General features: G+C 39.0%; 1 protein-coding gene across 4 annotated transcripts in view; it reads left to right on the top strand.

Moving 5' to 3' along the window:
- ASAP1 (ArfGAP with SH3 domain, ankyrin repeat and PH domain 1) overlaps window positions 1-27,913 on the top strand; it is a 522,736-nt gene that overhangs the window by 114,408 nt on the left and 380,415 nt on the right. For 2 of the 4 annotated variants that reach the window (XM_056823080.1, XM_056823081.1), the window contains one exon: window positions 12,170-12,296. In XM_056823080.1, coding sequence (XP_056679058.1) covers window positions 12,170-12,296 — 127 coding nt within the window. Of the gene's footprint in view, window positions 1-10,897; window positions 11,149-11,868; window positions 12,008-12,169; window positions 12,297-27,913 lie in introns of those variants that run through there. The other 2 variants (XM_001381404.5, XM_056823082.1) reach the window with 2 other exon arrangements.

The raw sequence follows: 27,913 nt of genomic DNA on the forward strand, positions 1-27,913 counted from the left end.
AAAGGGACTTCAGTGACCATCTAGTCAAATTCCTACCTGAATAGTAATGCCCTATTCAATATCCTTATGAAATGCTGTCTACCCTAGACTTGGAGATCTTAAGAGGAAACTGACTATCTTCCAGGCAATGAGTTCTACTTTGAGATAGTTCTCATGTTAAAAAGCATTTTCTAGGGGGCAGCTGGGTAGCTCAGTGGATTGAGAGCCAGGCCTACAGATGGGAGGTCCTAGGTTCAAATTTGACCTCAGACACTTCCCAGCTGTGTGACCCTGGGCAAGTCACTTGACCCCCATTGCCTAGCCCTTACCATTCTTCTGCCTTGGAGCCAATACACACTCCAAGACAGAAGGTAAGGGTTTAAAAAAAAAAAACGTATTTCCTTATGTGGAGCAGAAATCTGCCTTCTTGCAACTTTTACTCTTTGCTCTGGGGCCAAGAAGAATAAAGCAAATCCCTCTGCACCAAGGGAAGGGTGCTAATTGTCTTTGATGGATAAACCATTCTCATCCTTGATAATGACAAGTGAAAATCTTAGCCTGAAAAGGAAAATACCAAAATAATAACCAAAGATGGCTTTAACTGATAGAGAATTTTGACCTACATACTATATATACTAAAGACCTTAAGGGTCTTTAGTAAAAAATAACAGCTGGGCTCCCAGAGGGTTACTCTGACTGGAAACATAGACATGATTAAAAAAATTATATACTCATGATTTTGTTTTGTTTTTCCTTAAGTAAAATAGGACTTGATAGAGAGACTATCTCATTTGTTTTTCTAACTCTGGTGCCTGGCATGTAGTATTTGCTTCATAAATGCTTGTTGATTAATAGTTTTTGAGAACAGGAGAAGAATGAATTCCTAAATTCAAATCAATATGATTAATACATATACTATTTACTATGTGCCTATTGTGTGTTCAGTATCTATCTGGACATTTTAGGGGATTCAGGGGAAGAGGAATGTTCTTTTTCTGTAAGAAATAAAGATAAACATACTTAAAATAATTAGAGAGCAACATTAGATAATTTATAATTAATTTCTAAATTGTATGGGTCCCTCAGTCCCAAGAAGTTCAAACAGAGAAGTTACAATAAGTTGGAAGATTCAGGGAAAGACAAATGGAAATAGTAGGCCTTGGGTGGGTCCTTGAAAATGAGTTGGATTTAGATCATTGGAGAAATGTAGGATGGGCATTCCTTTAAAGATTAACTGCATATGAAAGGGACAGTGCTTATAGGCTGTGTGAGGTTATTAAAAAAATAGAATTCAAAGCATTATTTCTTGGCCCTTTACCTTTAATGACCCATTGATCCTTTCTCAGAAAGTGGAAAGGTTTCCTTCTCCCTTTTATTTTTACAAAATACCCATGTAGTCCAACTTTGAGTAATTACACTCAGTGAAGCATTATTGTTCTATAATAGACTCTTTCCCTCCCCTCCCCTCTTCCCTCCTCTACCACTTAATTCGTATACTTGAGAACAATCCATAGCATGTAAAGGAAAATAAGCACACTTTCAGATGCTGCCCAGAATGGATTAAATGCTGTATCTAGCAAAATGGAATGGTAAAAGTGTATCTGTAAATTCATGTGACTAGTTTTGTAACAAAGTATATGTATCCAGTGGTTACAGAATCATAGAATATTAGTGCTAGAAAGGAGAGTTAGAGCAGAATGGTTGAGCTGGAAGTGTGTTAGAGGTAGAGGGACCTTAAAATACAGAATGTTAGAGAATGGAAGCTACCTTAGAACCTAGGATATAAGAGCAAGATGGTACCTTAGGACTTGTCTAGTCAAACCTCTTTATTTAACACTGAAGAAAATGAGAAGTTGACTAGCTTGGCCAAAGTTACACAGCTTATAAGTAAGTACTTGAATTTGAGACATGTCTTCTCAATCCTTATCCAGGGCTCATTCTGCTATACCAACATACAAATGAGTACTGTCCCTTTCAAGAGGTAACAAAGTGGTACAGTGGATAGAGTACTGGGATGAGTTCAAATCCAGCCCAAGACAGTAAATGTATGACTCTAGGTAAATCATGTAATCTTTTTTGCCTCAGTTTCCTCATCTGTAAAATTTGCTGGAGAAGGAAATGGCAAAGCACCCCAGTAGCTTTACCAAAAAACCCCAAATCAATCACAAAGAGTCTGACACAATTGAAATGACTGGACAATAATACTATTTACATATTCAAGTGATGATAGCTCTGCTCAAACATTTCTGAAATTCTTTTTCTGGAATTGGCTTCAGAATCAGGGGCTGCATGGGAAAATCAGTCTTATTATTACATGACACTAAAAAAACCTTACCACTATCCCCAAATTATTTTGTTCAATTTGGTCACTCCAACTTTTGGCTCTTGAGTGACTCTTGATGGTTTCAAAACTCTGGTCATTTAAACCTTTATAGGGCTCAGTTTCTTTATGTGAAAATGAGGGAAGTGGGCTGGTGAACTCTAAGGTCCCTTTCAGCTTTAATTTTCTATAATTCTAAATCATCTTCAGAGGATGAAGATTTGCCACAGTTAAATAGACTGTCATGTGAAAGAGAGATAAGGCTTATTTTGCTTGGCTTCATGGGGACACCTTACTATAAGGAATAATTTCTTAATAATTAGTTGTCCAGGAGTGCTGGGAGCACTCTAGGCCTGACTCTCAATCCACTGAGCTATCCAGCTGCCCCCATTTTTTTTTAAATCCTTACCTTCCATTTTGGAGTCAATACTGTGTATTGGCTCCAAGGCAGAAGAATGGTAAGGGTAGGCAATGGGGGTCAAGTGACTTGCCCAGGGTCACACAGCTGGGAAGTTTCTGAGGCCATATTTGAATTTAGGACCTCCCACCTGTAGGCCTGTCTCTCAATCCACTGAGCCACCCAGCTGCTCCACTAGGGAGCCTGGAGGGGTGGTAGGTTCCTAGTCACTGAGGGACTTTTGGCCTCATTTATATGAAATCTTGTTTAGAATATCATAGAAAAGATTCTTATTCAAATATACTTGGGAGAAAATGACCTTTGAGATAATTTTCAAGCCTGGGATTTCTGTGATGTTTGAGGACCTTCAAAAGAATATTCTCAGGGCAGTTAGGTGGCTCAGTAGAGAGTGAGTCATACTTAGAGACCAGAGGTTCTGTATTCAAATCTGAACTCAGATACTTTCTAGCTATGTGATGCTAAGCAAGCTACTTAACTCTGCCTCCTTTTCCTCCTTTTCCTCATCTATAAAATGAGCTGGAGAAGGAAATGGCAAACCACTCCAGTATCTTTGCCAAGAAAACCCCAAATGGGGTCATGAAGAATTAGACAGGACTGAACTGAACTACACACTGGAAATAAATAGCATAGCTAGGATTCAAACACAAATTCCGTGATTCCTAAATCCGGTGCTCATTCCTTTGTTGTTGTTCAGTTGTTTCTGATGCTTCCTGACCAGATTTAGGGTTTTCTTGGCATAGATACTGGAATGGTTTGCCATTCTTTCTCCAGCTTATTTTACAGATGAGGAAACTGTGAAAAACAAGGTTAAGTGACTTGTCCAGGGTCACACAACCAGTAAGTATCTGAAATAGGATTTGAATTCAGGTCTCTCTGACTACTGGGCTGATGCTCTATTGTGCAACCTAGATGTCCTTCTCCTTCCCCATACCACAAAATTCTGATATGTCTATTATAAAACTAAACCTGATATATAATTTTAAAAAATACATTTATTTGTTTCTTATATTAAAGGTCCCAAGTATCTCCCTCCCTACCTCTCCTCTCCACACTAGAGAAGGCATCATTTGACATAGACAGATGTGTGTGTCTGTGTATGTTGTGAGAATTTATTTTTTGTATATTATATTCATTTCTACTTAAGGGTATGGATTAGAGAGAATTTTATGTATTCCTGTGTCAGGGTTCTGGGTCAGAGATTCTCCTTTTTTAGAATTGAGAATGTCCTTCTTTTAACAACATTTGGTTAATAAATGAAAGGGACAGGGATTCTTTTCCTAAAGGTCCTCTATCATGTAGAGATGGGGAGGGGTGCTTAGTTTCATAGGACCACCTCTTACTTAGCTATCTACCAATTAGAGATGTCTTGGAATATTCAAGAGAGGGACTGAATAATGAGCTCCTAAAACACTTTTATTTATAGTTCTGCCTAAAGCGCTTTTGGGGTCTTTGGTAATCCAGAGGGCCATTAAGCTACCAATCTATTGGTTATTATAATGTTAGCCTAATTCTTACCCAAAATCACTCTTGAAATAATTTTAATCATAACAATATGAAACTACATCTTGCTTGTTTCTATTTATCAATCTTTTCTGATAATTTTTATATTTATGTTGGGCCCTGGAGGAATTAAATTGCAAGTGTGATTGCTATAAATGCCAAAAATACCTCCCTGTCCCTTTTGACTGGATTCACACAGATGTCTAGATCCCTATTCAATCTTAACATGAATTAGTTTGCTTTTTTGTTTCATAACCCTAGGTCAGTCAGCCATCTTGCAAATTTATCCCCTATAATGAGCAAGGAGGCTTGCAAATGTTTTCTCATTAATGAAAAAAATATAATAATATATGACCTGTTGCCAATGGGTCAGTACTGTCATCCTCTGTAAGAGCACGACACTCATTATTTTTGTTTTGTTTGTTTGTTTTTTGCTTTGACATTATCATTAGTAATGCCTTCATTTAACCAGGAACCATGCTATGCTCAGCAATAAACTATGAGCTTGAGATAGACTAGATGTGAATGCTGGTGCTAAAGATATATCTAATAATATATGTTATTTAATTGTTTCTTTTAGTTGTGTCTGACTCTTCATGATCCCATTTGGGTTTTTTTTTTGACAAAGATACTAGGGTGGTCTGCCATTTCCTTCTCCAGCTCATTTTATAGATGAGGAAATTGAGGCAAATGAAGTTAAGTGACTTGTCCACGGACACAAGGCTAGTAAGTGTTTGAAGTCAGATTTGAATTCACAAAGAGGAGTCTTCTCTACTCCAGGCCCAATACTCTATCCCCTGGGCCCCCTAGCTACCCAGCTATATGCATAGCTAGATTCATACATACACACCCAGATACATATATCTATCTGTACATAGATATAAGTATATATCTGTGTATGCATATATCTACATCTATCTTTCCAATTATTTTATGATGGCAAAGGCAGTGGTGATGATTATTTTATATATTTTCCATTTTCTTGGCAAAGAAAAGATCACAGATTTTGGAAAGGAAGTCCTTTCTAAATATAATTAAAAAAACTAGCATTCATCTAATGCTTTAAAGTTATAAAATAGTTTATATACATTAGTTCATTTGAGCCTTAAAACAATGTTCTGAGGTAAGTACTATGGATTTTATTATTACTATTTTATAGAGGAAAAAACGGAGCATCACAGAGGTTAAGTACCTTTAACTATGATCTCATAGCCAGCAGCAGAAGTGGGATAGGACCCCAAGTCTTTACCATGCCCCCTGCCATCTCAATGGTAGTTTTCTGTGTTTTAAAAATGTACGTAGCAGTATGTCCATTTTCAGAAATTATGGTTCACTTGAAAAATGTGGAATAAAAATGATTTAGACTGGGTCATGATTCCCCACTGAAAGAGAATTATGACTAAGGCTCTTTGGGAATGGTTGGTCAAGGTAAGAACCTTTGAAAGTCTAATTTCAAACCAAGTGAGAAGAGGTATATGTTTACCATGGCACAGTGTCTCATTGTTCAGATATTCCTTTCTTGGCAAGCTAAGGTCGAGGGAGGGGCAGATATATAACATAATCTGCAAAGGAAACTGAAACAGCAGTTGACCACAGCAGGTTGTGCTCTCCAGAATTCTACAAAGGGGAGATTATAAATGAAAAAAGAAAAAATACAATTCTCTGTCAATACCCGTTCACTTGCTCTAATAGCCTTCTTCGTCTGTCTATGCAGGTAAAGTGAAATATACTATATATGGAATTACAGGCTCAGAGAATTTCAGAGCAGTGAGTTTGTCTTGTATTGGAGATTCTCATCTCAGCTTTGACATCATTGATAGGACCCCTGGGCAAGTAATTTGATTTCAATGAAATCTCCTTGAAAGCCTGAATTCAGATATGGCTTCAGATTCTTACTAACTGTGTGACCCTGGGCAAATCACTTTAACCTCTGTTTGCATCAGTTTACTCATTTGTGAAATGGAGATAATAATAGCAGCTACTTTTGAAGGTTGTGATGAGGATCAAAGGGGATAATCACTGTAAAGTGCCTGGTGGCCCCATTTGAGGTTTTCTTGGCAAAGACATTGGAGTTGTTTGCCTTTTCCTTGATCAACTCATTCACAAATGAGAAAACTGAAACAGACAGGGTTTAAGTGATTCTCCCAGGGTCATACAGCTGATTCTAGCCCTACCCATTGTACCCTTCAGTTGCCTTATTTAAAATATTGTAAAGTGGCAGCTAGGTAGCATAGTGGAGAGAATGCCAGGTCAGGAGTTAGTAGGACCTGGATTCAAATATAGCCTCAGAAACTTCCTAGCTATATGACCCTGGACAAATCACTTGATCTCAATTGCCTAGCCCTTACTGATCTTCTGTCTGAAAATTGAAACTAAGACAGAAGGTAAAGGTTTGAGAGAGAGAGAGAGAGAGAGAGAGAGAGAGAGAGAGAGAGAGAGAGAGATTGTTAGACTAATTAATGGCAGAACTAGGCCTCAATCCAATTTTATGAATGGTGGGAGCAATTTCTCAAATAATTTAGAATTTAAGGCAGCAGCTGGGTAGCTCAGTGGATTGAGAGCCAGGCCTAGAGATGGGAGGTCCTAGGTTAAAATCTCGCCTCAGACACTTCCCAGCTGTGTGACCCTGGGCAAGTCACTTAACCTATATTGCCTAGCCCTTACCACTACCTTGGAACCGATACGCAGTATTGATTCCAAGACCAAAGGTAAGGGTTAAAAATAATAATAATAATTTAGACTTTTAAAGGGTTTACTTTATTTTAGTTTAATATTTTAAGGGCTCTTCCTTTTACCTTCATTCATATGGAAAATATACCAAATATAAAATCATTATTTGTGGGTTAATAAGGGGAAAAAAAGTTGGGTTTGAGGTCTTATCCAGATAAATTCACAAGGTTATTTCTCAAGTGAAGAAATGCTCAATTTTCAGAGAAATCAGAGGAAATAGTCTTCATTTTGGTGTGCCCATTTAAATATCCTCTCTTTGGCTCTCTAAAGAAAATTCTCACCTTTATTTTGCCTGTATTTAATTGACGCTTTAGATATTCTCAACTTATTTGATCATTATTAAAATAACTACCTACTAAAATAAATCCCTCATGTAAAAGGATTAGATTTATTCGGCTAGCAGCAGAGGGGGAGAACTGGGACCAAATGGGGACAATTTTGCAGAGAATCAGTTCTTTTTTCCATATAAGGAGGCAGTTCATATATAGGAAAGGATAGGTTTTTCCCCCTGAAATTAGTGAGTTCCCTATCACTGGGGCAGTGGCATAATGGCAAGACCACTGGATTTGGTGGCATTAGGACCTAAGTCTGCATGCTAGCATGGCCATTTACTACCCATATGATCTTGTCAGGTCATTTTATCCAATGTAGTACAATGGATAGTGTAATGGATTTGGAGTGAGAGAACCTATCTCTGCCATTTATGACATGACTTTGGACAAGTCATGGTAAGTTCTCAGGGCTTTAATTTTGTTGCCATTCACTCATGTTTGATTCTTCATGACCCCATCTGGGGTTTTCTTAGCAAAGATACTAGAGTGGTTTGCCATTTCCTTCTCCAGCTTATTTTATAGATGAGAAAATTGAGGTAAACAGACTTGTCCTGGATCACACAACTATTAAGTATCTGAGGCCAGATTTGAACTCAGGAATTTGAGTCTTTCTGATTCTAGGATAGCACTCTATCCATCCACCATGCCACCTAGCTGCCCCCTGGGCCTTAGGTACTTCATCAGAAACAGAAGTAGTTAGACTAGATAACCTCCAAGGTCACTTACAGCCCTAAATTTATTATTCTATGACTTCACAGGGCTTTAATGTCTTTATCTGAAATGAAAGATTTAGATTTAGATGTGCTCTTACGTCTCTTAAGCTCTTGATTCATGAGTCAGAGGTTAGATGATCACTTATGTTGTAATAAGCATTGAAAAGTATTCTAGCTTTCTGAATAGAGCAGGGGTTTTCAACCTTTTTTTTTTTTGTCTCATGGACCTCTATGGCAATTTAGTGAAACTTAAGGACTTCTCTTCTTAGAATGATGCTTTCAAATGCTTAAAATAAAATAGGGTGACCAAGGAAGCAATTATCTTAAAAAGTTATCATCAATATATCATCTTAAAATGAATTTATATACCATCTGAAGTTTATCCATTTTCCTCTTGGGGGTACTGGGGATACCAGGTTTAAGAACCTCAGAACTACAACATAAAACTCAAATGTCAGATGGGTCCAAATCCTGGCTTTTGTTTTTTTGTTTTTTTTGAAATTTTTATTTAATTAGTCAATTTAGAACATTTTCCCTTGGTTACAAGAATCATATTCTTTCCTCCCCTTCCTCCACCCCTTCACATAGCCAACCTGCAATTCCACTGGGTTTTACATGTGTCCTTGATCAAAACCTATTTCCATGCTGTTGATATTTGCACTAGGGTGATCATTTAGGGTCTATATCCCCATCAACCCATGTAATCAAGCTGTTATTTTTCTTCTGTATTTCTGCTCCTACAGTTTTTCCTCTGCATGTGGATAGCGTTTTTTCTCATAAATCCCTCCAAGTTGTTCAGGATCACTGCATTGCCACTAATGGAGAAGTCCATTACCTTCGATTGTACCACAGTGTATCAGTCTCTGTGTATAATGTTTTCCTGGTTCTGCTCCTTTCGCTCTGCATCACTTCCTGGAGGTTGTTCCAGTCTCTATGGAATTCCTCCACTTTATTATTCCTTTGAGCACAATAGTATTCCATCACCAACATATACCACAATTTGTTCAGCCATTCCCCAATTGAAGGACATCCCCTCATTTTCCAATTTTTTTTGCCACCACAAAGAGTGCAGCTATGAATATTCTTGTACAAGTCTTTTTCCTTATTATCTCTTTGGGGTACAAACCCAGCAGTGCTATGGCTGGGTCAAAAGGTAAGCAGTCTTTTATCGCCCTTTGGGCATAGTTCCAAATTGCCCTCCAGAATGGTTGGATCAATTCACAACTCCACTAGCAATGCATTAATGTCCCAACTTTGCCACATCCCGTCCAGCATTCATTACTTTCCTTTGCTGTCATGTTAGTCAATCTGCTTGGTGTGAGGTGATACCTCAGAGTTGTTTTGATTTTCATCTCTCTGATTATAAGAGATTTAGAACCCTTTTTCATGTGCTTATTAATAGTTTTGATTTCTTTATCTGAAAATTCTGACTTTTGTTCTTCATTTACGTCTGACTCTTTGTGATTCCATTTAGAGTTTTCTTGGCCAAGATAATTGAAGCAGTTTGTCATTTCCTTCTCCAGCTCATTTTACAGATGAGGAAACTGAGGTAAACAGGATTAAATAATTTGCCCAGGGTCACACAGCTAGTGTTTGAGGCTGAATTTGAACTGTGCCAACTGCTTTTATCCTGAATTAAATACTTTCTAAACATATGGGCAAATGGTTTAACCTTTAACAGCCTTAGTTTCTTCATCTATAAAATGGTGATAATATAACTTGTACAACCTACTTTACAGTGCTATTGGGGAGGAAAGTGCTAGTTTTATCATTATGTAAATTTGAGTTATTATTAAGGATTAATGACAATTCACGTTTATGTAGCACTTTAAGGATTTAAAATATTTCCCTAATGACCACTCTGTAAATAGGCTGTGAACATATTATAGATGTAGAAATTGAGGCTTAAAGTGATCTGCCCAGGGTCACATAGACTAGGATTAGATAATCTGCAAGATCCAGGCCAACTCTAAAACTGTTACTTTTCTATGAATCTATGATTCCACCCTGGCAAGAAGAGTTTAATTGCATGGCAAAAATAGTAGTTCCACAAAATCTAAAGTCTTGTCCTTGAGACAGATCTTTAGCTGATAGGAAGAATTGGGATGTGTCCAGGTACTTAGCTAACAGGCCACTGAGCTGTACTTTGTTGGGCGGAAGTCTACCCAAACGATGCCAAGCTGTTCTTACAATTTAAATGCCATTCTGTGTCCTCACATTTGGCCACAATGGTAGACAGACAAATCTTAAACGTATATATTTTAGGTGACTGAATCATAGTACAGATTCTAAAGCTCGGGAAATGCTTTCTTCTCTCAATTCTATCAGCAATCAACGGTGAGAAAATAAATGGTTCCCTAGGACTAAGTCGATTTATTTATTAAAAAAAAAATAGCCATCTGCAGTGGCAGAGAAATGAGCAGTCTGCTGGTTCCTTTTCCAAGGAAATCTGCCTTGCATCTGTTTAATTTTGTTCACTACTTATACTTCCAGGAGATGCCTTTTTTCCCTTCTCTCTGACCCTTTTCTTTTTACTTCCACTGCAAAAAGGATGCAAAAATAGTGAATCTTCTTTGGTTGCACTTAGCATTTAGAGATCCGGTAAAATATGCTAAAAACAAATCCACCAGCGCAGAGTGTGCACCCAGAAAAAAGGGATGGGGGGGGGGGTGAGGAGGAAGGGAGAATGGGAGGCGGCGGCCAGGGCGAGTAGGAAGGAAGCTTTGCGTGGAATGAGGACCAACCACACAGCGCATTTAGTGACATCTCATCATTCATTACCCAAGACAAGCGCCCCCCTCCAATTTTCGCCCCCTTTAAACTAAACACGGCCTTTCATAATTGCAGGAGACGCCTCCCCTTTCTGCATATATATTTCTCGGTGTTTAACTTTTCAGCCCCCCTTCGGAAAACGTTCTTGAAAATGCAACCATTAGAGGATGAAGTAATCTTTCCCTCAGCCCCAGCCCCCCTGTGCCGCGGGAACATTACCCACAAACTCATGGGGGTGGGGGGAGTTGGACCGGGGACTGGAGGGCTACGTTGGGTTTTGTCTGAAACTGGCCTGCTCTCTGCTGCCCACTCGCCCCCTAAGCCTAGCCTCGCGCCTCCCCAGGGAGAATCCCTGGGAGCAAGGAAGCACGTTCCGTCCCCGGGGTAAGATTCGGAGGCGCGAGCAGAAGCGCGCGGGGGACGGAGAACTGGGCTGGGGTAATAAGTCAAGGGGTGGGGACGGTGGATGAGTGCGCTCGGAAGCCTCGTGCGTAAGGAAGGGGATTGGGAGATGCAAACGGACTGGGGGTGGGGTGGAAAGGGAAGGGGGGACATTGGGAGGGAGGTCGTGGCTAGGATGGGGGGGTGGAGTGGGGGAGAGAGGGAGGGAAAGCTGAGGCGAGCGAGGGTTCTGGCGCCTGCGCAGAGCACTTCCTTGTTTGTCCCCGTGACTGTTGCGGGAGAGGCGCTTTAGAAGAGTGTGCTCAGTCTGCTCTCGACTGTCAAGAGTCTCGGGGCTGCCCTGGGAAGAGACGGGGAGAACTTCGCTGGCATCTCCCGCCCTCCCCGGTTTCCTAAGCAGGACTCCCCTGCCGGCTGATCCCAGGGGCAGGCTGTCCTCTTAGCCTGCATCCCCTCCCCCCGCTGCCTCCTCTGTGCGCCGGGTGCGAGCTGCTGCAGAGAAGCTGCCGCCGGGATGAGCCGAGAGAGGCGGGTCAGGTCCCCCCCTCCTCCTGCAGCCGTGGCTCCACACGGAGTTTGAAGGGGTCCTTTCTTTTCTTTTTCTTTTTTCTCCCCCATTTTCCTTTGCTGGCTGGTTTGATCCTCCCTCCTTGGCTGCACCCATCTCACTTATCTCGCTCCGCCAGCCTCCCCAGCTTTGCTCGCCTAGGAGCAGGATTGCCCGGAGCGTCCACTGAGTGCGAGCCACCCCCGGAGCTAGCGCCAAGGTCCGCGGCCCCGGCAGCTCCAGCAGCAGCCCCCGGCCAGGGTGGAGGGCAGCAGGCGGCCGCGCCGGGTTTGGGTGAGAGACAGCAGCAGGAGCCCGCAGCAGGCGCGGGGCTCTCTCGGACAGACGGGTTCGGTTCTCCGCTGGGGGTGTTCATGAGCCGCCTCTCCGAGTCTCCGGGAGGCTTCATTGTTACTCATCTCCCCAACCTTCGCTTGTGTTTCGCCTCCTGGGCAGGATGCCGGACCAGATCTCCGTGTCCGAGTTCATCGCCGAGACCACCGAGGACTACAACTCGCCCACCACATCCAGCTTCACCACCCGGCTGCACAACTGCAGGAACACGGTCACACTGCTGGAAGAGGTAATGACTACCGCCGCTGGTCCCGTTCCCTCCCTCCTTCACCCCGGGTGCCCCTCAGCTTTTAACTCCGGTCTCTCCCAGCGCATTTGTTTCTGCAAGCGTCTGGGTGCAAACTTAGGAGTCCGGGCGGGGTGGGTTGAGGGTGGGCCGGCGCGAGGTTGAGACTTTGCATCTGCTTGCACGGGGCTGTTTTGGCACTGGGGTAATTTTTCCTAGGGGTTAGAAGTTGGGAGGGGGAGTGGATTAGAATCCCAAGAGAAGTCCGCATCTCTCTGTGGCCAGGTCGAAACTAACCACAACAACAAAAGGGCAATTTTGGAATGGGTGTGAGAGTTCTAACCAGAGATGAAGGGGGTTTTCTGAGGTGAGGGCAGGCCATTTGGGTTGCGTTCTTGCGTGTCAACACCTAAGCATTCAGGGGCCCAAGGGACAGAAGGAGGAGAGGACTGGTACCCAGGGGCACTCACTTAGAAGGTGGGAGATGAGAGATTTTAGTTATAATGCCATACACTGATGTCAGACTTGGTATGGGAAGATTTAATCAGTTTGATTGAGGAGGGAAAAAGAAAGCATACTGGAAAGTGCTAAAGAAGTAGGCAGAAGAAACTCAGTGACTGGCTCTACTGTACTATTAATATATACTATTAATATATCTTGTTTCCCCTGCCCCCTTTGAAAGTGTGGCTCTGAGAGTTAGGTGTCTGTGCAGCCAGATTCCATCCTGACTTGCTTTTAAATACCACTTTATTTTGCTTTGTATATAAAGATAAGCAGACCTAGAAGGACCACATCACACTGTAATATGGTATATTTCACCTTCTTGGTGGCTGCTGCTGCCTCTGGAAAATGGCCTGACGTAAGGAGGGAGGCAGGGTGGGTATGTGCAGATCTTCTCTTCTAGGAGCCCTTCTGGAAGGGGATGATGGGGAGGAGGAGGATTTGGGTGGCCTGTAACCACTGAAAGGTGACTTTCTATAAAATGAAATCCTTCCCATAGCTCTTGGCATACTGCTCCCTGCATGCAGTAGGTACTTGATGTTTGTTGAGTTGGATTGTTGAATTTGAAATGAGTGAGTCAAGATAGAATGATGAAAAGAGGTAATGTAGGGAAGCAAGACTGAACTCTAAAGGGGTATTTTACATGGAGTTCAGTATGATTTCACATTTGCCACAGTTAGCACCTCTTTATCTCCCCCCGCCAATTTAAGTACTAGAAAAGTAGCTTTACATGAAAGATGGAAGAAAGTTTACATTTTCGCTGGGTGGTTTATTTCTGTGGTTTGCTTCTTTGAGGTTTGGGGCATCTCTCTCCCTGTTGTAGGCTTACATTGGTTAACACATCATTAATATCAGTAAGCTTGTGCCTCTGTGGACAGGTATATTAGGGATAGGCAGCTCTTGGCCACATCTTTCAAACTGACTTAAAGCCAGGTTAAGAGGTAGTGGTTTCTTTTAAAAAGCACAGTTCTGAGTTTTCATAAAGAGTCCCCATAACTGAGTATTTGTTTGCATTTCAGTCAGTGTGCTTAGATTTTGTCTGGAGCCTCAGCTCCCAATTGCAGATGCTTCTAAAACTGCATGTAGGCTCATATCAACATTAGGTGATGAACCCTAAAGATGAGTGGAAAAGTAGCAATTAACAAATTTCATTTTAATCCTAAGTGCAATAGTTATATTTTGTCCTTTATAAGTTGTCAGACTTTTGACTTGCCAAAACCTTTTTTAATGGCCTTTTTATTAAACAGTGTTGCCGTGCATTCAATGCTTTGCTGTTCTGCCCTTCAGGTCACTGAGATAAACAGGAACATGCTGTTATATGAGCAAGTTTTCTCATCACTTCTCTCCAAATTACATATGCCTTTAAAAGGATTCTGGTTGATTAGAAGGGGCTGTCATTTTCCTTTAGATAAGTTCTACAACCACTAATAGAGTTGTCACTCATCTTAACTTTTCTGACTCTGGACAAGCAGATAGGATGGTTGCTTTCTGTTTGTCCCATGTGTGATAAAGTTCCTGAAGTGAGTAAATTAAGGGTCTCTTCTATGAGAGAACACATGCCCATTTTGCATCATGATAGGAAACGAGAGGGTTAAAATACAATTACATGCAGCTGCCCCATTCACACTGCTGATTTTGAGTGAGGGGATAACTTGAACTTCAAAAATAGTGCATAGTATTTATTTGCATGGTTTTATGGTGAAGAATTCTATTTTTCAACATTAGACTAAAGAACAAATTCTGTCTACAAGTGCTATATGATCCATGATTTTGGTGGGAAAAGAGATCATTGGGAACTGGTTTAAAGTTTCAGAAATATAAAGTATTTGTCATATATACATGTTCTCAAAATGTAGTCATTAATGGATAGTTGAGAGACCATAATAACTGGACCCCACAACTGGACTAGCACAGTTAGAAAATGCATCCTCATCAAACTGTCTTATCAAATTGCAAACTTCAAAAGGTTGGAGATTTTCTGCAGAATTATAGAATTGATTTTTTTTTAATTTTTTACAGGGAGATTGTGAACCAACATATTTATGATCTTTCTCCTTCCTGTCACTCCTTGTCTGTCCTTATACATGCAGAAAGGGCAAGGACATGATAAATAACTTAAGTAGATCAGAACAGAGTAGAATATTTTAATTTTTAATTTTGATGTTAGGTCTACATTACTGTCTCTGAATTATAAGGAATGGTTTTATGTAGTTAGCAAAAGAAAATTGGCATATATTTCATGAAGTGAGGTGTGGAAATTTCATGAACAGTCTTGAGTTGTTTAGTTATTCTTAGGACTTGGAGCTTTTGGAAACTTCTAAGGAGGAGGAAGAGATTTGATTCCCTTTTCTACCAAGTGATCTGATTCATATATATGTATATGTATATACATATGAACATATATATCTAATATATATGTATAGTTTGGGAAACTTAGAATTCTCTATTTTTCTTTTTCTCAGTTCTTAGTATATTAGTATATTTTACAGAGCTTCTTTGCTTCTGAGCTTTGAACTGCTAACTTAGATGAACCCAGACTGTAATATTGTATCAGCATTCCAGGTTGGCATCCCGAATTCATTTAACCCTCTCTGGCCTGTACTGTTTATTTGATTCTCTGAGCTCCTCTTTATCTTTTTTCATTATTATTTTTGATCATTTTCTTACTTAATGTCAGAGGAAGGCACCTTGCAGGCCACCAATCCTTCTCTCTAGCCATTTCTTGCTGGGCCCTGATTGAATCTTCCTGCCATGTCTTATTGGTTAAAAGGGCCCAGGCCTGAGAGAATGATTCTTGTAACTCTCCCTTTAAAATCTCTTTGTATCCTGTAAGTGGGTCAGGAATAGATAGTGACAAGTAGAATTTTCACTTCTGAATTTTTTCTTTTTTTGCTTTTGCATTTTTTTACCTTCTGTATTCCAATTGTGAATTCTTTGTTAGGCTGTCATAACGAATAGTTTGTGGTTGGGGTTTGGAATTTATGAGCTGTGTGGAGCTGGAGTTTTATCGGGGGGAAGGGGGGGTTCCTAATCAGAAGCCAAGGTTCTGCTTGCTTGTTCAACCCTAGCCCAGTGGTGTGAGCTACTCTATTCATGACTATTAGAAGTTATGAAGTATAAGTAACTCGGAGTACTTCCATTTTTCAGTGGAGGGAAATAAATTGCTAGGATGAGGACAATCAGAAGGAGTAACACTTGCAAGTACAGGAGGCAAATAGATCACTGAAGGAAATTTAGTGCCTCCTGGAAAATTTTAAGCCAAAGACAAAAGAAGTAGTTTCTTTTTAAGATTTGAAATGGACTCATTGAATGTTAGAATGCTCTTTTTTTAAACAGATGAGGAAAGTGACATGCCAAGAAACCCTGTGACTTACCTGAGGCTACCCAGCTGGTTATTGATAGACCTGTGACTCAAGTTTGTTTTGGACTTGCATGCCATTGTTCTTTCCAGTACTTCACATTATCTCTATTAGATTGGAAATTATATCAATGTACTTGCTGAAATAGGGGCACAGTAGGTAGAGCACCAGGCCTAGAATCAAGATGCCCTAAGTTCAGATCTTGTCCTAGACATGTAATAGCTGTGTGACTCTGGGCAAGTCATTTATGTCAGAGGAAGACACCTTGCAGGCCACCCTTTGTCACAGTTTCCTCACCTATGAAATGAGTTGGAGAAGGAAATGGCAAGCCACTCCAGTATTTTTGCCAAGAAAACCCCAAATGAAGCCATGAAGAGTTGGACATGACTGAACAAGAAGTTTCTGAAATGCATACATTCAGATTTACTTGGATTTAAGAAATGAGAATAATTTTATTTTATTTTTTATTTCTGAAGTTTAGGACTTGGAAGGCACTGAAATCAGGATAATGATCTAAGAGAAACATAACATGCCTACAGTTTAAAGAATGTTATGTATTCAATGCACTGTAGGTGCCATCCTTTGTTCCCTCAGGTTTGGTCCTAAAGACAGGTGGAGTTAAAAGGAAATATAAAACCCGGCCTTTGGATTTCAGCAAAGTATCTGACAAATTCTCTCCCAACATTCTTCTACATGGTGGCAAGAATATACTTGAAGTTCAGAAATGATTGTCTAATTTGACCCAAAAAGTGTTTTGAGGTCAGCTGTGCATTATTTCAACTTAGATTCCTCTAGTAAAGTTCTGTTTGACTCTTCCATTTGCCTTATTATATACCTAGTCAGAAAAAGACTTAAACGTGCTTATGATGTGTCAGGCACTGTTCTAAATCCCAGGGAAACTTTTTTTTTTTTAAAGCGCAAACCAGTCACTGCCCTTGAGAACCTTACAATCTGATTGAGAAAGACAATACACAAAAGGAAGCAGAAAAGGGACAGGGAGGAAGGGTACCCAAAGTATACTTTAGGGGCATGGTGGAGAAATCAGGCAGAGAAGCTCCAAATTTTTGCTTGTGAGTGAGAAATAATAAGTTTTGAGCTTAGCTCTCTCAAGTGGAGGTTTTGAAGTTCATAAATCCATCTTTCAGCCAGGGGATTTTTTTTTTTAAACTCTTACGTTCCATCTTGGAATCAATACTGTGTATTGGCTCTAAGGCAGAAGAGTGGTAAGGGCTAGGCATTGGGGCTTAAGTGACTTGCCCAGGGTCACACAGCTGGGAAGTGTCTGAGGTCAAATTCGAACCTAGGATCTCCTGTCTCAAGGCCTGAATCTCAATCCACTGAGCCACCCATTTGCCCCCAAACTGGTGATGAGATAGAGAGTACCAAGCCCATTGGATATCACAGGATGATAAGATAATCTCGATAAAGAGCTTCCTGGGGCTTGGAAAAGGTATAAAAGTGCCTCAGAAATATAGCCAGGTGAGAAATAAGGGGGTTAGTCAATACTAGTTACCTAAGAGAAGGCTTGGATAACAGACTTATTTAATTTGAAGATAATATATTTGATAACAAAATCAGGACCCTCTTCTCCCTCTCAAAAAAAAAAAGGAAAGAAAATCTGAATGGGCTGAAAAAAAGCTGAAGCAAATGAGGAATTTAATAGGGATGAATATAAAATTCTGCAGTTGGGTTAAAATCAACTTCTTAAGTACATAATAGGAGAGATATAGCTGGAAAACAGTTCATGTAGATTTTATAAGTCAATAGTGGAATATGGTAGCCTGAATAGATCTTAGACTAGACTGTGTAGTGAATGAAAGGGGGATCCTACTGTACCCTAACCTGGTAAGACAACATATGAAGTTAGTTACCATTCTGAGAGATGTATTTTAGAAGGTATACATTGGCAAGCAAAAACACATCCAAAAGAAGGCAATCAAGATAGTGAAGAAACCCAAAGAGCTCCATATGAGGATCAGAGAATGGAAATGAAATTGGTTGAAATGAAATGGAAATATTAGTGTAAAGTATATAAAAACTTAGGTTGTTGGAGGGGAGCATAATTCAGGGAAGAATATATAATTACTTTCTTCCAGTATTTGTAGGGCTGGCATATAGAATATGAATTAGGAAAGAAACTTAATTCTGCTTGACCCTGAAATGCAGAACTAGAAACAATGGGTGGAAGATTCAGGGTGGATGGTTTCTCCTTAGAACATGGTAGACTTTCTAATAATTGGAGTTGTCCAGAAAATAGTGAGGTCCTTTTCATTTAGTGACCCCTTTTCAGAGATATTGTAGGTAGGATGAATGATTTGACTAGTGATGAGCTCTGAAGTCCCTTCAAATTATAATCCTGACATTTTTCTATCTGGCCTAAAATTCCTATCGTTCTCTTCACTAATGGTTTAGACAGAAAAAGGGCATTGTCAACACTATTTTAACTTAATAAGTCTTACTGGACAAGTAATTTTATATCTGGTAAGAGTGAAGTAAGCAAGTATGCATTCTGGCAGAATGTGGAAAATGTAAAAGATAGGAAGTAATCTTTTTAAATGTGTATGAGGACACAGGTTTAAAAAAATGCCAGGAATTTATCTTTCATTAAATTTACTGATGATGTTTAGTGAAACAGAGATATTTACATATCAATGTTTTTTTTCCTTTTAATGCTAATATTGTTCCCTGTTGATCAGAATGTAATTAAAGAACTTGAGAAAAATGATGCTTAACAATGGAAAAAGTACATATTTATAAAAAAAATTGATGTAGAATTTTTGTCGTGAAATCTTGATTAGTTCTTATTGGAAGGAGGACTTAAATGATATCACTGTGTTGGGGTCAGTGTACAATGTGTCCAACTGTGGCTGATCAGACCAATATAAACTTTACCACAGATAAGGCACAAATAAACTCATATGAACATTTGGGATGGAGATGTCTCTAAATGTGTCTATCTGGTATTTCTTTTGAGCTACAATTCTGCTTTGCACATTGTGCAGAGCACCTTCTTTGATGTGGGCATGATCTGGGCAGTCCTCTGCTGGAGCTTCCCATGTCTCACAATTGATATCAGAGTTCTTCAGGAAGACCTGGAGAGTGAGTGTCCTTGTAATTCTTCTGACCTCCATGTGAGCACTTGGCTTATGCAAGTTCTTTGTAAAATAGTCTTTTAGGCAAACATACCTTTGACATGAGAGCAGCCATTTAGATACAATGTAGGAATCTTCATGACATGATAGAGTATGGGATGGGATATGTGCCTACACTGTGTTGTACATCTGAGGCTCTTAATGTTTATTAAAAGGAACCACAAAACTCTATAACCATGATTTTGTGTGTGTTGCTCCTCCTATCAATGTAGATTGTAATCTTGCCATGCCTACTCATCCTGTGTTATTTTCCTGCATGTTTTCACAAATTTTCCATAGAGGATTCACTGAATACAGTTGAGGCTTTCTTTTGGTTCTTTTCATTTTACAGAGCTGCCAAAATACTTGGCAATCTGTTTTTCTACTGTTTCTCATTTTTATTGTACTAGCTCCTGTTCCCCACCTTTTCTGGTCATATATATCTTTAATGATATTTTATATGCACTTCTCATATAAGTTGTTATGCCTAGCAGAGCTTTTCTTTTTCTTTTCTGGTTATTTGTAATTTAAATTCTTCCAAGACCATCAAATTCCATGGTTCATAACTATATCGCTTTCTCAGAAGGACACTAGTGTTAAAGGGAAGGACTTTTGTAGTAGCAAACATTTTGGAATCAGTGCATGGTATCACAGGATTTCCAATCAATCAGTAAATATTTCTTAAGTGACTAATCTGTTCTAGGCTCTGGGATACAAAAATGATATTCCAATCCATCCTGATCTTTTACTCAGATTTGGCATCCAGCTGATACTCCATCTACTGCCATTTATATGTTAATTTGACAGTTTATCAGTATAAGTGCATGTCTGTCTGGGCAATGGGATATTCATTGGTCTCCCCACTTTCAGTCTCTTTCCTCTCCAATTCATCTACCATATACCCACTAAGATAATCTCCATCAGTCATAAATCAGATCATTTACTTCCTCTTCTCAAGGCTCTTTGGGGGGACCCTTATTTTATCTAGGAAAAAAATACAAATTAGCCCAATGAAGTCCTTCACAAGCTGGCTCCAGTCTACCTTTCCAGGCTTACTTTACCATTATGCCTTCTATATTGCAGTTAAACTGGCCTTTTTGCTGTTCCCAAAATACAGTAATATTATAATTCTCATCACAGTTCCTTTGAATAAATCGTTCTCCTCTGTTTTTCGAACCCCCCACCTCCAATATGAAATCTTATCACTTCCACTTGTTAAAAATTCCTAGCTTCTTTTGGGACCTGGCCTGGGTGCTATCTCCTATACTAGGTTTTTACTGACCCTTTTATACCATCGTACTCTCTCCCTCCTAAATTTATATTGTTTATATTTTATATTTATCTGTGAATACCCATCCTCTCTTCCTCTATGTAAATAAACTTCTTGAGGGTGAAGAATATTTGATTTTTTACTTCATATCTTTACTGCCTTGAACATCATAGGTATTTAGTAAATGTTTGTTGAATTGGATTGAATTTATTTTCCATTCATTTGGTCATGCCAGTATGGATGATTCTTATTTTCTTGAGTTATTCATTGAGGAATCTTTGTGGTTCATTTTAGCAAGTATCACATCATTTGTGAACAGAAATATTTGAAGAACCCTGCTTTTAGTAGCGATGAACAGAGTATTATAAACTAGGTTGCTGAATCAACCACCATAATTTAGTTTTCAGTTCAGGTTGGGGCTGGCAATGAAATGAGTACCTGAAATCCCTAATGCTGGAGAGGCTGAGGCTGGAGGATATCCTGTGTTCTCTTCTTTCAAAGTGCTACAACCAATTGGGTATTTTCACCAAGTCACCAATATGGTAAGCCCTTGAGATTGTAATGCTACCCAAGGAGAAGCAAACCATTCCAAAGAAGAAGAATAAGATCAGTTTAAATGTTCTGTGGCCAGTTCATATTAGAATCAGGCCTGTGAGTGACCATTGCACTAACCTGGGTGTGTAGACCCAGTCTTAAAAAGACATATTTTAAAAATTCAGCACATTTACCAAATAATTTCATTTGCAAGGTTCAAGAGATCAAGAACAATGTTTAGTTTTATGTGTTCTGCAAAAAAACATAGTGAGTCAATTTGCATTCAGACCTAGTGGTTCACTGGATGAGTACAAAATCCTAAACACCTTAACCATACTAAAGTTACATAAAAGGCCTGTGTCATGGACAAAAATTGTTTTTATACAAAATATCCTTATATTCCCACATATTGATTCTTTCTTCTATTATGGGACAGACATTATGTACTTAAAAGTCATCGTAAACAACTGGTATTTTTTGAATGCCTACTATGTGCAGATTGACCTCTTTCACAATCTAACTTGAAAAAAATGAAAATTGAGGAGTAGCCAATCAGACTGGCTTAGTTTTGCTTCCCTTTTCCTATAGGCCCTTAGTAATAAGAAGGCAAATCGCCTGAGGTGGGTTGTAGGAAGCGGTAATAGCCTGTTTATTATTTTTGCTGGTTGCTAATTAGGACTAATATGTAATTTTTGTTCCTACAGAGCTACAGGGTGGTTTTCTGCCTTAGACCAAGTCTCCTTCAGCCAAATTTGAGAAGCAAATAAATCTGAAATGACATGGGAATGAATTTGGATTTTAGAGTTATGATGGAATTATAGGATCTTAAGAGCTGGAAGAGACTTTCCAAATGATCTATTCTTACCCTCCAGCTAGTCTTTGTAGCAACTCTGATATCTGCTCTGCACTTGAATACCTCATATGTATTGGAGAGCTCATAACTGCATAAGATCCCAGTTTTGGACGTCTTTAGTTTATTTAAAATCTTTCTGAAATGTAAAGCCCTTCTGAATTTTATATCAATTTAACCTAAATTTATTGGTCTTAGTTTTATGCCTTTTGAGACCAGTTAGAATGTTTAACACCTCTTTCAGAGTATAATTCTTTAAAGAGTAGAAGATAATAATATTTTCTGCAACTCTTTGATCTTGATAACTTCTTCTATCTTCCTTTTTAAGGTTAAACAGTCCCAGTTCTTTTAGTCATTGTTCATATATCGTACTCATTTTTGTTACTGTTTGCTTGTATTTTTTTTTAATTTTCAATTTAAAAAAAATTCAGTGTAATTTTGAATTATTGATTGAATGAAATATGCTTAGCATTGATGAGCAAATAATTTTTTTTTTCATTTAGAATGGAATATCATCATTTGTATGAATTGTAAAAAGTGCCATTTCAAACTTAGGTGTTGATACTGTGGCAGGGATTAACCAGAAGTGTGATTAGCAGTGGATTGTAACTTTATGCCTACAGCCATGACTGCTCAATTTTAGAGCATTTTTATCAGCTTGTGTGGCATCATAGTAGAAGGGAGTATGGGGGTTCTTGCCTTCAGGAGCTTTCAGTGAAAGGATTCTTCAGTTTGATGCGTCTGCCTGTAGTAAAAGAGTGCTCAGATGCTTAGCTAGTACTCTCAACCTGCTATTCATCTGGTGTCTCTATTAGATACTTCCCACTTCTTCCTTTGTTGTCTGTAACCTGGAATCAGTTCTTATTCTGATACTAGCAGACTTTTTTGCTTTCCTGCCTGACTTCATGTGCCAAAGAGAGCTGGAAGTTAGGATAAGGAGTTAAGATAAGGTGGGGGAAAGGAAAAGAAGAAATACAATTCCCCTGTTTACCTCTTACAAGATTTCTCAGAAGACAGGTTAATATAGTGGTAAAAAGAACCTCAATTTTGTCATCTGTGAAAGGAGATTATATTAGATAAATTTTAAAGTTTCTTTGAATTCTAATTCTGTGGTCTTAGGATATCTCTGGCATTGTATCTGGGTCAAAAGGAATACCATTCTGATAAAATATATTACAAGCTCCTTGATGGTAGACCATCTATTATTTGTTTATGTATTTTTCTCAGATGTCTGGCAGAATACTGCATAGGAGACACTTGATGATTATTAATTGAATGGATGAGTAAATGAATGAATGATATAGCATTTATTAAGCTCTACAACTATGGTGAGAACTAAGTTAAGCACTGAGGATACAAATAATACAAGCATTCAAGACAGTCCCTATCCTCAACAAGCTTTTATTCTGATTGGAATAAATAATACGTAGAAAATCTAGAAGGGAGTGGGAGGTGGTATAGCAAGAGAATGCTTTAGAAATGGCCAGGAATTGATATGAGGAAGATAACTTGAAAGTTCACTTATCAGAACCCAGCATCCCTTGGGTAGAATTCAAGGTTCTGGTGATAAGGTGGTAAAAGGACTGGCCTGAGCACAGTCTAATTTGGAAATATGAAACCGATGTGAAAAAAAAATGAATAGTACTGTTGTGGTTGGACATGATTTCAGTTCAGTTCAGTGAGCCTTCAGTGCTTATCACAAACTCTTTGCCAAAACATGGTACTCAGTGTTGGTGGTATAAAGATTAAAATTTGACTTACCTTTTTGTCCTCAAGGTTGATGCTAAAAGGACTGGTATGTGTGACTCGAAGGCCCCTACCCAAATCAGAACTATCCTTTTAATTACCTGAACTTGTGGTACCCAGCAGTGTTTAATGCTGTGCCTTTTCAGTCTCATGATTGTCTGTTGCCTCTGTTGAAGAAGATTCCCAACTACTATGGATCGTTGTTTGCTTCCATTTCTTTTGCTGGAATACATACTTTTTACTTTGTTGGTTTGTATAGGGTTACTTCCTTTAAGGGAGTAATCATGAGTAATAATAATAGTTAGCATTTTAAAAGGTGCTTTCTATATATTCTTATTTAATCCTGACAAACAATCGGGAGAGATAGGTGCTTTTGTTAGCTTCCTTTCTAGATGAGGGAACAGCCTCAGAGACTTCAAGTAACTTGCTGGTAGGGTGAACTTGGACAAATCATTGAACACCTCCCCATTCTAGGCTACTCTCTTAAGATAAAAGCTCAAGAGGTGCTGACCTGCCTTTGTAGATAGTTTCCTTATCTGGGAGCTCCCTATGCCAATGAAATTATAAGTTCATTATCCTTATTTTATCTTTTATGCTAGATCACAAATAACTTAAATTTTACCTGTAAAACAACAACTACTTTAAGCCCTATGGGGTAAGAGCATCTAAGAGAGGAAAACATGTGGGCTAGTTAGTGATAATTGATATAGAGGAATCAAGGGCCCCAGGGTGGCTCAGTGAATAGAGAAGGGAAGTCCTGGGTTCAAATGTGGCCTCAGAATTTCTGAGCTATGTAACATGCCAAGCAAGTAACTTAATCCCTATTTTTCTAGCCTTTACCACTCTTTTGCCTTGGAACTGCTTCTAAGAAGAAGGTATAGGTTATTTTGGGGGGGGGGACGAGGGAGTCAGACAATGGTATCAAGCTCTATTTGTGGCCCTGAGGAAATCTCTTAAACTCTCTTTCCCAATAACATGGCTGCTTAAAGAATGCTAACTACCGTAGTGGCGCTGACCTCCTTGCAGTTCACACAAGACATTCCATCTCCTGATTCCAGACATTTTCTCTAGCTGTCCCTCTGCCTGGAAGGCTCTTTGCTTTGGAAGCCTGGCTTTCTAGAAACAAAAGGAATAAATAACAGAGACTAGATAAGAACCCAGTTCTCCACTTTGAAGCAAATGCACTTCCCTGCACACCAACAGTTTCAAAAAACAAACAAATATTTATTATGTGCTTACAACAGAAGCAGAAACATATTCTCTCTAAGCCTCTGCTGAGAATCAACAGAGAAAGGCTTCTCATCATTCCTTTGCCCCTGATATTTATGGGCATAGACTGTGGTCATAAATATCCAGGAGCATCTAAATAGTGTATAGGGAGTTAATTAATATATCCACAACCCAGAATCAAAAAGCCAATGTCACTTCTCCTGATGCCCCCAAACTTCCCTGCCCAAAGAAACCAACCTGAACTAGTCTCCAGATTTGTCACACTTGAGATAAGATACATACATCAATAAGGAAGCACTACTTCACATAAATAACCCAAATTAGATTATTTATCGTAAGAGTAAGAAATAGAAATGAATTAAAAAAAGTTGGAGTGGCAAAATCTGATAATGTTGGAGTTACAAGGAAACAATTACTATTAACTGTTATCATGGTTGATTATAGAAAATTTATTTTTTCTGATTACTGTTGATTATAGAAAACTGTTATGCTGGTGGTGGTACTATCTACTGGCAAACAGCTTTTGGGGGCAACAAAGAAAAGAATATTAGTAGAGATAGGTAAACTTTATTCAGCACTTTAAGCCTTACAAAGTATATGTACTATGTCATGTGATCCTAATCATAGCCAGATATTACAGATATTATTCACTGCAGTTTACAGATGATGAAGCCTAGGTTTTGAAGGTTAAGTGGCCTGCCCATGAATCAAAACTCTCAACTCCAAGTCCAATGTTGTTTTGACGATAGCATTCTAAATGTCAAATATGTAATAAGGCTTATAAAACTCATTTATTGATCCTATTGCTAAGACTGTACCTTTAAGATGTTGTTAAAAGACATAAAGACCCTGCCAACATGCAAACATCCATACCTGGTTTATTTGTATTGGAAAAACATCCAACATTGGAAAATGACCAAATATATAGTATAGTAATATCATGAAGTCCTACTGGGACATTTAAAACTGAATGACTTAGAAAAATCCAATGTAACAGAAAAAGTTGTAGAAATAATACTACTAATAATTAGCATTTATGTAGCACTTTTAGATTTTCAGTGTGCTTTTTACAAACATCTCATTTGATCCTCCCAACAGCATTGGGAAGTAGGTGCTAATATTATCTCCATTTTATACATGAGGAAACTGAGTCACAGAGACTTGTACAGGGTCATAGAACTAATAGGTATCTGGGACTGGAATTTGTTCTGCTTTGTCCTTAACACATAGGTAGGTGCCACCTTTGGGCCACTTTCAGTCTTATGAAGTAAAGGAATTGCGATCCCCTTTACTGCACCTGGTCTGAGGTTGTTGTCCCTCCTAAAATCCCTGAACTTCCTGTTCTATCAGTCCTTATTCTGTTTTTGTGACTATTACTGTTAGCTACAGAATAGTCCTACTCTGAAAAAAAAGGAAGAAATATTGAAAAAAAGAAAGGCAGATGTGCCTCCCCCCCCCCCCCTTCAGATTGTGGTGACATTTCTGGTTTTGATTTTTGCTGGAGCCACAGGGTAAGAGATATGTATTCTTTGATACTTAATAAATGCAGGTATTTGATTTGAATAATTTGTGGGTAGAGTAGGGTTGGTGGTAAGAGTTTTATGACTGCGTACATCAGAGTAGGGCAATGCAACATTGCGTATTTTTTGCTGATTATAGCTTGAAGCTCCAAGACCACAGGGAATTCTATTCTAGGGGTAGCTGTCTTAAAGGGAACATGATCTTTGGCTGAACTGACATTCTCATTTTATTTTTCCTTCTTTCTAATATCAGTAGCAGTGAGAATAGTAGAGTATCAAAGCTTTGAGGAGAGGTCAGGGTGATGAAAGTAAGGAGGAGAGGGGAGCCAGGCTTGTGTCAACTCCGTAGAGTGTGTCAGCCCCATAGAGTGTTAACATGACATACAAAGAGAGAGAAAGCAGAAGACTTCTTTACACCCAGGCTGTTTTCAGCTTGGAGCATATTATCAGAACAGCTCTGTATTGTGGCACTCTTTGTGGTCAGTTATGTAAGAAGCAAATTTAAATACCAGACTATGGTATAATTTTCCACCAAGAACTGGAATATATGTCCCCTTGCTAGGAAAACACCCATTCAAGCTGGGCAGGCAAAGAAAACAAAACTGAGACCTTCTTATACAGTAGTGGGGGAGATGATGTGTGAGCCATCATTTTCCAAAACTCATACAAAAGAATGTCAGGCTAGACTGTCCTTTTCTGTTTCCATCTATAATTTGGAGTTGGGGGGTGGAGAAGGAAATGCAAGGAAAACCCTTTTTCCAAGCTATTTCTAATTGGGGTGAGTGTAAGCAGGACTTCAGATTCAGAAATGGAGGAGGGAGGGAAGCCGCTAAATCATATCATAGCCTTGTAATTACCTCCCAGAGGAATCCTGAGCAAGACACTTAGCTTTGCATATTTCCCAGCCTCTCTGTCTAATCCCTTTTACCCTTGATTCAGCTGAAACAGAAACACTGCTCATTTTGTAGGCACTAGAGGTAAAAACATAATGCCCAGTCTTGTTAAGTTCAGTCTTTCTCATGTACTAAAAGATGGACCAGTATCAGAAAGTATGAAAGCAAAAAGCAAGTCCCTAGGACCATTTAAGAATAACATTACAGAATTTTGAGTTTTAAATCCTCTTGGCTACACTTTTGAGTAGATTGTAATTTTCTGGTTATTAGGTTGGACAAAACAAAACAAAAAACCAGCAAACAACAAGTCATACTGCACATATAAACAACTAGTCACACAGCACACATTTCCAATAATTTTTTTTACAATTGTTTAATTAAGTTCTTTACACGTGTTGATTTAATGGTGACCTCTTGTTAATCAGTGACACTTTATTTTCATTTAGATAACCTCTCCATTCCTGAGTAAGACATTTGAGGGTCTTTTTTTTTTTTAAGTAAAATATGTGAAGCTGGTTCACTTTAGTGTTTCATTAATCATTTCTTTATTTATGAGGACCCATTTCCTTTTCCTAACAATGTTTAT

Source organism: Monodelphis domestica, chromosome 3, assembly GCF_027887165.1.
Source record: "Monodelphis domestica isolate mMonDom1 chromosome 3, mMonDom1.pri, whole genome shotgun sequence".
Lineage (NCBI taxonomy): Eukaryota > Metazoa > Chordata > Mammalia > Didelphimorphia > Didelphidae > Monodelphis > Monodelphis domestica.